General features: G+C 22.1%; 3 protein-coding genes across 3 annotated transcripts; 1 reads left to right on the forward strand and 2 right to left on the reverse strand.

Annotated features, from left to right (window-relative positions):
• Positions 1 to 281: 281 nt before the first annotated feature.
• On the forward strand, positions 282 to 1,370 carry PY17X_1122300 (conserved Plasmodium protein, unknown function; the record flags this gene model as incomplete). The annotated part of the gene is made up of 3 exons (XM_022956510.1): positions 282 to 504; positions 745 to 898; positions 1,112 to 1,370. 3 exons carry the CDS (start codon positions 282 to 284, stop codon positions 1,368 to 1,370), a joined length of 636 nt encoding a protein of 211 aa, XP_022812404.1.
• Positions 1,371 to 2,171: 801 nt separating this feature from the next.
• PY17X_1122400 (conserved Plasmodium protein, unknown function) lies at positions 2,172 to 6,341 on the reverse strand (the record flags this gene model as incomplete). Its single annotated transcript, XM_724144.1, has 1 exon — positions 2,172 to 6,341. One exon carries the CDS (start codon positions 6,339 to 6,341, stop codon positions 2,172 to 2,174), a length of 4,170 nt encoding a protein of 1,389 aa, XP_729237.1.
• Positions 6,342 to 7,950: 1,609 nt separating this feature from the next.
• PY17X_1122500 (uncharacterized protein) lies at positions 7,951 to 10,404 on the reverse strand (the record flags this gene model as incomplete). The annotated part of the gene is made up of 1 exon (XM_723926.1): positions 7,951 to 10,404. The coding sequence occupies one exon, from the start codon at positions 10,402 to 10,404 to the stop codon at positions 7,951 to 7,953; it is 2,454 nt and encodes an 817-aa protein (XP_729019.1).
• Between the last annotated feature and the right edge of the window lie 1,030 nt (positions 10,405 to 11,434).

Genomic DNA, 11,434 nt, shown 5'->3' on the forward strand with positions numbered 1-11,434 from the left:
TAATTATGAAATTTTTTATTAAATCGAAATATCATTATATACACATTTTTTATAAATAATATTAGTCAGCTTTTAATATAATGAAAGTCTAAGCTTTATTTTGTCTACATTATAACACGCTATAATAAATTGAGGAAAAAAAGTTATTAATTCTAAAGATTCTTTAAAAATTAATGATATGTACTTAGTATTAAGATATAAGGATATATGAATATATCTATGGGCAAAGAATCCTATGATTTAATTATTATTTCATCTTATTTCTTTGTCCTTATAAAAATATGAACAATGTTTTGTTTCTTTATTTAAGCCTTTTTAGCTATTTTTGTGTAGCGTCCTTATGCTACCAAATGATTTATGTTAATTTTTTTGATGAAAATAAAAAAAATGATTTAGAAAATATTTCATGTTATTGGCAATATTTTTGCCATGGAAATTTTCATTTTTGCCAATATGGATGTAGTTTGAAGAAAAAATTAAAAAAAGGGTATAATTTGTTAAATAGTAAGTAAAATAAAATAGTGACCAAATTTTATTTTCCCATTTAAAAGTAGTACCAACACTAGTGTCATTCTGTTTCGCTATCTTCATTCCGTTTCGCTATCTTCATTCCGTTTCGCTACCTTCATTCCGTTTCGCTACCTTCATTCCGTTTCGCTACCTTCATTCCGTTTCGCTATCTTCATTCCGTTTCTTCCCTTCAATTTATTAACAAAATCGAAGTAAATTCTTACACGTTTTCAGCAAACTCTTTGCAAGAAAACTGTTTTATCAACATCGAATGCGACGACTATGATATTTATTTCGATTCAGAAGACCCAGCATATATCTTTTTTTTCTCAAACACATACTTTCGAATTACTTCGGATTCTACATTATACGTTAATTTATATAAAGGGTAAGAAATACAAATCACAAGAAAAGAAAATAGTGCAAATTCAAACAACGAATAATGCATACAAAAGGGCAATATATAAAACACCCCGAAAAAAAATCCTCATATATTCTTCAATTATTATATAAAAATTAATATATTTTCATGCCTATCATACCGTTGTATATATATACCATCACATTTGACTGTTCTACATAAAATTTTTCATCTTTAAAGAAACCAAAATAAAAGAAACGGACCAAACAAACAAACTGGAAAAACGCAAAGCTCAGTCAAAAAAGACGATTATCATAAATGGAATACCAAAAAAAAAAAGAAATATACAAATGTTAAAATAATTAATAAATTAAAAAATTTTGTATCACAGAGATTTAAAAAAGAATTAATCAAGTTATTAATTTTTTTCATCATTATTTATTTGATATTTTTATTACTATTTATATATACCTATTTACAACGAAAGCGATGCGAATAATAAAAAGCGCCAAAAGTCTTTTGTGAGAAATATAGATTATTAATACAAGCTATATTTGAACAATTCATAATATATACATGCATACATACGTATAAATTTATTTATACTTTCGATATACACTAACCTAAAATATGAGGGCTATATACATGTATGTATGCATGTGCAACTGATTCGTAATTGCAAAGTATAAATGATTATGTGTTTAGAAAAAGGTACAAAAGACATATTTTTGCAAAATGAAAAAAATAAGACGGTATATTATGTACATTATATATATATATTTATATTTGTTCCTATTATCGTGTGCTTATTATACAACTCCAAATCATTTCGAAATACATTTTTTCTGTTTTTATATTTATCTTAAAATATCTTTTTCACATTTTTAAAAATGTTCATGTTTTATTTACATAATTATTATGCCTTTTATATAAGAAACCCCAATTTTTTGCGTTTTTTCCATATAGCTTTATTTTTTCCATGTAGCTTTACTTTTTCCATGTAGCTTTATTTTTTCTCATTGTCTCCATTTAACATTATTTTTTTTCACTCACATCTCAGATTATTTTTTTAGTTTTCAATTGTTGATTTTTATCAATTTTTTCCAACTAATTTTATTTTATTAAAATTTTATCTAAAAAATGTGAGAACTCTTCCATACACACTTCCATATTTTATTTGAAAAATAAAGATGCATAATCTTGAAGTAAATATGAAATATTTTTTATTTTCGTCTGCAATTATTTTTTTACTTTTGTTGTTCCTCATAGGATGTAAAATAACTATTAGAAACCGAAAATTTTAAAAGTTATTTGCATTCTGTCTAATTAATTTACATCTCTTATCCAAGCTATTCGAATCGCTTATATTTTTATTATCACTTTGTATAGATTCATATTCGTTCATATAATTTTTATTTAAATTATTATCCTGATTGTAATAATAAGAGAAATCTTGATTTTTAGAATATTCTTGAGAATTTTCATAATTGTTATTTTTATATATTTTAGAAAAATTATCATCATTTTTTTGAGTGCAATATTTTCTACTATATTCATCATTATATGTTTTATTATATTCAATGAAATTCACATTTTTATGTCTATCTATACTAATTTCTCTAATATTATCTTCTTTTTCCAAATAATCATTTATATCGTTTCCTTTTTCAGCACCAAAACTGCTAAACCCGCTAAAACTACTGCTAATATTGTTATTTTGTTCAATACTTTTCTTAATATCTTCTACATTCTGAAATTCATAAGGTACTTCCATGCTTTGAATGTCATGTGGTATGTTCACACTTTCATAAATTTTATATGAATGAAAATTATCATCTTCTTTATGTTTTAGATATTCATCATCATCTTCTTTTTTTCCATGATTTTTATATTCTCCATAAGGAAAATCTTCTTGTATAATTTCATTATGTATTCTACTGGGACACTGATTTTTTGGAAAGATATATTCCATATTATTGTTAACTTGATTTGTGTTACTAAAGTTATTATTTAAGTTTTGAATATTTTCATCAGTGTAAATATTTTGTTCAAATTTTTTATCACTAAAAGTTTGCTTACTATTTTGATAATTATCTGTATATTTATTATCTTGCCATTCCTTATTATTGCTACTTTTAATAATACCCTCTCTTTTTTTTTCATTACATTTGTCAAACTGATTTAAACCCCCTGAAAATATGTTATTATCATTTTTACCAAAATAGCTTTTTACATCTTGACCATCTCTGATATTAGATTGTAATGTTTCAACCTCTCTTCTAAAAGAATAGTCTTCTTTGTGCTTTTCTTTTTGTAGCAGTTGATTATATCTATTCAAAATATTAATATAATAATCTTGAAACTGTTTTTTTGTATAGCTATGTGTATAAAATATTTGCTTTTTTTTATCATAATTATTTTCTATATTCTTAATAGCATCATCATTTTTAATAGCATTGTACAGAAAAATAGATTGCTTTCTTGCATAATCATATATAAAAAAATCATTATCATTTGTTTTTTTTAATAATTTTATCCCATTTTCAATTTCTTTTTTCTTTTTTATTTCCTCTTCACATTTTATTCTATGTTCATCTGAAGTATTACCCAAATTAGTATGCCCTTCAACATCGGCATGACTAATATTATTCAATTCATTTTCACTTTGAAATCGGAATATAAGAGGTTTTGAATAATTCAAAAAATAAGGACAATGCTTACCATTATTTTGAACCCTTTCTTCATATGAGGTATACAAAAAAGTGAAGAAATTATTTTGATCATTTTCATCTTTAATTTGAACAGCTTTAAGATTTTTATAAAATAAAGAATCGATTTGTGCATTTATATTAAAAAGGAAACATAAATTTATACATATTGCTTCAGTTATAGCTAGAAAATGCATTATAAATTTTAATTTTAATAATTCATTTTTTTCTATAAAATCAAAATAAACTACTTGTTCTATTAAGGGGAATATATGAGATGGAAATAAATCTAATGAACTTTTTACAATTATAAAATTACTAGACATTAAATTAAATATGTAATTCGCAGTTTCAACATGTCCTATATGGTCTATTTCTAAGTTTTGTCCAATTTGGTTGATCCCACTGTTACTCTTCCTATTATTATCAACACAAACAAGCACATTGTTTTTATCGAAAAAGAAACGAAAACAAATGTCATTTATTATGTAATACCCCTTCTCTGGTAATTTTTTAATTTTTATTTTATTAATTAATTTATTTGTATTTATCAAATTCCCAATCTCTCTGTCTATTTCATCATTATATAGGCTAACATATGTTGGTTTAAATGTACTGTTATTATTTTGTGAATTTATCATTGGATTTTTATTGAAATCGTTTAAAACGTTTTCGTTCAAAATAGGATATAAATAAATTCCATTTACACATTTTTTTATAGAAATATACATGTATTTTTCTTTTATCGAACTAATACTTTTAGATTGTATTAAATATATAGTATCTGGTAATAAATTTTCTTTCTCATACATTTCTTTATATGTTGAATTTATTAAAATTAGTCTTTTATTTATTATTTCGTGGTTTATATTATTTAATGGTATAAGTACGTAATAGCATTTTATTGAACATGTTTTTCTGTCTATCATATTTTTTTTTATTACCATATTATCAGAATTTGGTTGTGTACTATTTTTATCGCTTTGTTGATAATAGCTAGTTGCTTCATTTTTTGTTTCTTTATTCGTTTTTATGTCATTTTCATTCTCCTCACTCAAGGTTTTTATTTGTATTTTTAATATATCATTAGAATATTTATGAGGCAATATTACATTTTCAATTCTCATACCAGGTATTTTTAATTGGACATCGGTAATATTTAAATTAATCTCAATTATTTTTTCTATATTTTTAATTTTATTTATCGTTAAAATTATGTTAGATCTATATTTGTATTTATGAGTTAATGGAGATATATCTAGAACATTTTTATCATTAACTTGTATGTCAATAGTTTTATCATTTTCATTATCATAATATACTTCTTCTGTATCTTGTTTATTTTTATCATTAGAATAGTCCTCCTTTGACAATCCATATATATTTAATTTTTTGTCATTTTTTTGATTATATAAATAATCTGAAATTATATTTGAATATTCATATTTTTCGGTGTCTGAATCATGGGAAAAAACATGTTTATTACATTTTTTATTTATTCTCTGGTTCTTTTTATTTATTTCACTCGGAATCACACCTTTATTATTATCATAATTCGATGATTTGTCTTTTTTTATTTCTTCTTTATTAAAATAGCTAACTGTATCATATTTGCTAGCCTCTAATATTTCTTTTTCATAAAATATGTTTTTTTCATGCAAATGTTCACTACTATTTTTCTCTTTTTGAAATGCCTCTTTTTTACGATAAAAACTATTGGTTTGAATCTTACAACTATCGTTATAGTTGTTATTAATTGTGTTCTTTGCACATTTTTTGTTTTCCTTTTCTTGATCTAATTCTTTTTTTATATTAGTATTATCGCGTTTTGGTGAATTAAATATGCTATTGTCTATATAGTATTTTTTTAAAATAGGCGAATTTCCTTTTATATTTTCTTCAATATCACTATTTTTTTCATTCTTTAAATATACTTCAGGTTTATGAATCAAAACATTGTTTGTTTCATATAGCTTATTATGCATTAACTCAATGTTCCTATCTTCTTTTTGAACATATAAATCCATAAAATCGTTTATAGTGCCTCGAAAAGCGTTATAAATATTTTCTATAGGGAAAGTATTTTTATTTTTTTTAATTTTTCTTTCTATTGTTTTTATTATTCCCAATTTTCCCATCATATTATTTTGAATATTTTTATTCTCATTTGTACATACTTTTGGTGTATAATTAGGATAGTTTCCAATAATTATGTCTGAATTTTTATCATTAATTAGATCATTAATATTGTTACATAAAAATAAATTTTCTAAATTTAATGATTTATAAGCATTTTGTGTTTTTCTAAAAAATTCAGATAATTGAAATTTATCATTTATTTCTCTTTTTGTAGTATCATGACTTTCTTCATCTCCTTTTAAATTTTCCAAGTTTTTTTCATCCATTAGATCTTGTACGCGTATCGATTCGATACATTCATCAGATTCATCACAGTTCCATATTTTGTTTTTTTCTTCATTTGTTTGGCATTCCATTTCAATAAGGCTATCTGCATCATCTATAGAACTTTTAAGATCATTAAAATCCGATTTCATATGTAGATCATTCTTACTTGAGGTTATTTCTAATGATTGTAAATTATTGAAAGAGCTTGTAACATCATTATTGGTTCTTAGCATTTTGCGAATTTCATCATTTTTTGCATACAAATTTGTTTTTACTTTTTCTACATTTTTTATTTTTAAGTCATTTTCTAAATATGAACTCTTTATTTTCTTAAAATCGATTTTTCCAAACTCCATTATTGTTTCCTTATACTTTGTCTTTTTTTCTCAGTATGTACATATATATGTAAAAAAAATAAACAATCTACCACCCGTTGTAATTAAATTATATTTTTTTTTTTTGTATCCGTATGTAGATTACGAATATGTGTAAAAAAATTGCCCTTATTTTTTAATGTATACTATTCTAAATAACGAGGGATACCATAAACCATGAGAATGAATATAATATTATTTGTAGATATTCATTGTAATATCCACTTATAAAAATATGTACATATTTAAACTTTATATTTTCATATTCATTAAGAAAAAAGAAAAAAAAAACAAAAACAAAAGAATTAAATTAAAAAAAAACAAATACACATATTATATCAATTGGTCTGCTTGAAGGGGTATATAAAATAGATAAGCCAAAAAAGGAAAATATTACATATGCATATATATATGTTTTGTGTTAATAATTTTTTTGTTTTTTTTCTCATTTTAGTTATTTAAAAAAAAAAAAAAAAACAATTTTTTATTAACGAGACATATTTTTTATGTACATAGTAGATAGATTGTGTGTATTGAATTATTCTTAGTAATTATGTTTGTGCATATTTATTATGTATGTTAATATGAAATCAGGAAATAATATGTATGCATTTTTTTTATTGTTGCACACATTTTTTTTACTAATTGGTAATGTGTTTACTAAAAAAATTATGAGAATTGGTAGATTATTCTTAACACCGAAAAATCAAATAAAATTATAATATATTAAACAGTAAAATAAAAATAAGTGTCTACTTCGAAAAATGTATATATATATATATATATATGTGTGTGTGTATATTCATGTTAGGTTTTATTTGTTCTTATATAAAATACGAAAAAAAAAAAAATATTTTTGTCTATGCTCTTATACGGTATGACGATAATTAATACCGTAGGAAAGTAATACATACTACCCCTAATAATTGGTTTAATGTTTGTTCATAAATATTATATATATATATATATATATATATATATATAATATATACAACTAGGTCAACGTTCTTAAATAAATTGCCGTTCTTTCCTTCTTCCCATATTTTTATTTGCTTATTTTCGTTTTTTTAATATAAATAATTATCAAATAAATAAAAAAGTTATTAGCCAAGTAAAAGCTTAATATGTTATAGAGGATATTAAAAAAATATTGATAAAAAAATAGTGAAAGAAATGTTAATATATAAAATTATTGAAAGTTGAAAAATAAATAAAAAATCACAAGACATTACCAATGTATAGTTGTGCATATATACGTGATATGATATAAATAGTGCATATGGTTATGCATAAATAGGCAAATAAACATAAAACAAATATATATATACACAGAATTTATAATACGGGTGAAATTGTTATATACATATTAAAGGACAAATTTGGTATGCTACAAATGGTATGAATTAAATTAAATTATATTATATGTATTTTCGAAATGAGTTCATAACAAATAATTCAATGATATAAAAATTAAAAAAAAATGTCATTAAAAAGGTTTGTAAAAAATAAATATCTTCGAAATACAGCAAATTGTTCAAAATAAAATGTTCAATTAATTTTATTAGTTTGTTTCTTTTTTTCTTTTGCTTTTTCAGACCAATTCTGCAATTACATGCCATTTATGTGTCGAAACTATTTTACAAGTAGCGAATTTGCCCAACAAGTTTTCATTTTCATTATTATTATTATGCAATAAAACCTTGACATATTGTTTAGTATGACCAATAATATGTTCACTTTTGGATGATATTTCGGTAAATAAAACGTTCTGTATAGTATCCTGTAAAAATTTATAATTATTTTGATATGAAAGAAATGCATCAGTTACTTCTCTAGATCTTTTTTTAACAATTTTTGTGTCAATTTTTTTCATATTATATGCAACTGTTCCTCTTCTGGGATAAAATTGAGATATATTTAATATTGGGAATTTATATTTTTTAATTAAATTGACTGTTTCTAAATGATCATTTTCTGATTCATATGGGAATCCACAAATGATATCAGTTGCAATAGTCATATTTGGAACATATTTTCTTAGGTTATCTACTAAATAAATAAAATCTTCAATTTTATATTCTCTGTTCATATCTTTTAAAACATTATTACTACCACTTTGAACTGGTATATGAATAAATTCATACATATTTTTATGTTTTAATAATTTACAAATATCTTTAACATGTTTTAATATATAAGGAGGATTTGTCATTCCGATTCTTATCATAACATCAGTATCTTGTACATATTCCAATATTTCTTTTAATAAATTCACAATGTTTGTGTTTAAATCAATACCATAAGCTCCTGAATCTTCAGATGTTAGCCAAATTTCTTTAATATTATCTTTAGTATAAACATGTTTTATTCTATTAACAATATCTTTTATATTATAACTTGATAAATTTCCTCTTGCAAATTTTGTTTTACAATAAGTACAATTTCCTAAACATCCATTGTTAATATTAATAATTTCAATAAATTTATTTTTTCTTATTTTTGGAAGATTTAAAGATGTCATTTTTTTAGATTGTTTTAAGTATTTAACATTATATCCATTTATTACATTTTCAACAGCATCAACTATTTTATCTATATTATTAACTCCAACTAATGATACATTTTCAAATATCTTCATATCATTTTCAGCTTGAGGAACACAACCACAAACTATAATTTTTATATCTTTTCCAGAATTTGTACGTTTTTTTATTATTTCATTATTAATTCCTTCGACTTTATTTTTTACATTACTAACTAATGATTCATTTTCCCCATTACAACAACCAGCTTTTGTTTTGGGGTCGGATTTATCGTTATTTGTAGCACATCCACAAATATTTTGATTATCATTACATCCTTCTTTTTGATTTTCCCCACTCTCACAGCATGTGTTATTATTGTCATTATTACTATTTAGCTCAGTTGACATTTTTTTTTGGGAAACGGAATTTTCAAAAATTATATTATCTTCAATTCCTGAACAATCTGATGATGATGTTGACAAATAGCCGTCATTTTTTGTAATATTTTTTCTTTGATTTTGTTTATTTTTATTTTTACTAATTTGTTTATATTCATTATTACGAGAATTATTTAAATTGTTAACATAATTTATAATTGTTTTCATACTTTCCTCACTTGGGTTTTTTACAGTACAACTATTAACAATACAAATATCACAATCTTCAATATTTTTTACAAATTTAAAACCATAATTACTTAATAGTCCCATCATAAATTCAGAGTCAGAACTATTATGTGCACATCCAAAAGATTTAAAATATATATTATAATTTTCTGGTATAATTATATTATTTTCATTAAAATTATTATATATTATAGTATCATCATTATTTTTTATTTCATCATCTTCGCTATTTATTATATTTTGTTTTTTTTTATTCATAATATTTATATTTTTTTTTTTTTTTTTAATTTGAACTACATTATAATCCATCCTTTCATTTGTATTATTAATATCTTCAACATCTGTTAATGTGTTTGCATCTTCTGCTGATGATGTTTTTGGTTTTCTTGTTTTTTCATCATTAAATTTTATGAATTTTTTAAGAGCATTATTATTTCTATTTTTTAGAGCATTATTATTTCTATTTTTTAGAGCATTATTGTTTCTATTTTTTAGAGCATTATTATTTGCTTTCTCTTTTCTATCAGAAATATTATTATATTCAGCAAAGTATGAATCATTATCTGAATCGATATCATATGTACTACTATCATTATGTTTTATGTAATCAGATGTGTTTGATTCACTATTTATTTCATTATCCCAGTTTATAAGGCCATTTGTTTTTTTTTTGAATAACTCAAGTATGGATAATTTATTTTGTCCATTTTGTTTTTTGCTTTTTTTTTTGCCTTTTTTCTCGCTTTTTTTCTCGTTTTTTTTCTTGCTTTTTTTATTATCTAAAAATAGCTGATCAAGCAAGTTCTTCACTTCATTTTTGTATGTGCAAGCGTAATATGTCCCAGTAGCAACTAAGCAAACCAAACTTAGTACTTTTATTTTGCTACTATTCATTTTGTGAAAGGGAAAACTGACAATTTATGATCTTGCATATATTCACATGTATATTTGTGAGTATGTATATATAAATAAGTATAGTATACAATTATGATATATCATAATGAATGAAAGATTGAATTGTCAAGTATAAAATTTTTTTTTTTTTTTTTATGTTTTATTTGGTTATAAAGGTTGTTTCTTCGATTTTTATCACAAATTAAATAACTCTTTATTTTGGGGAATATAAAAATTATGCTAATAAATCATGGCAATTGTTTTATGTATTTGGTTAAGTTTATATTTGTATTAATCTTTAAAAATGTAAAAAGAATAACTTTATATAATATCTATTCCTATATATATATATAATGCATAGTTTTAGAAATAAATATTGAATTAACGATGTGATAATTACCTAAATTTAAATACTTACTTGTTTTATGGCATATATTATTATTACTAAATATTCTTTTATTTTTTTTTTTAAAAATGTATATATAAAAAAAATAAGATAATATTTATAAATTTTGTTTAAATATAGTATGCAATATATATTTAAAAATATATACAAAAAAAATAAAATTTATCTTCTATATATATATATATGCATATGGGGCTTTAAAAAAAATGTTGTAAAATAAGTTATACTATTTTAATTAATATATCCTATCATTTTATTAAAAATTAAAATAAAAAATAAAAAATTAAAAATAAAAAATAAAAAATTAAAAATATAAAATTAAAAATATAAAATTAAATAATAATAATAATAGCCATGTTTAAGCAAATCCTTTATTGTTTGAAAAAATGTGTCACTATATAAGAGGGTTTGTCAAGGAATTTTTTACATAAAAAAATATATATTATATAAAATTTTGAGAAAACCAAATAGTATGTATTAATAAGGATGTATTAAAAGAATTTATGTGAATAAATTATTCTATATGTATACATACACATAATTGAATAAATTGCAAATTGTGGAAAATATATGAACGGACATAGTATTATACTAAGATTTCCATTTTAGATATATCATATTTAT

Source organism: Plasmodium yoelii, assembly GCF_900002385.2.
Source record: "Plasmodium yoelii strain 17X genome assembly, chromosome: 11".
NCBI lineage: Eukaryota > Apicomplexa > Aconoidasida > Haemosporida > Plasmodiidae > Plasmodium > Plasmodium yoelii.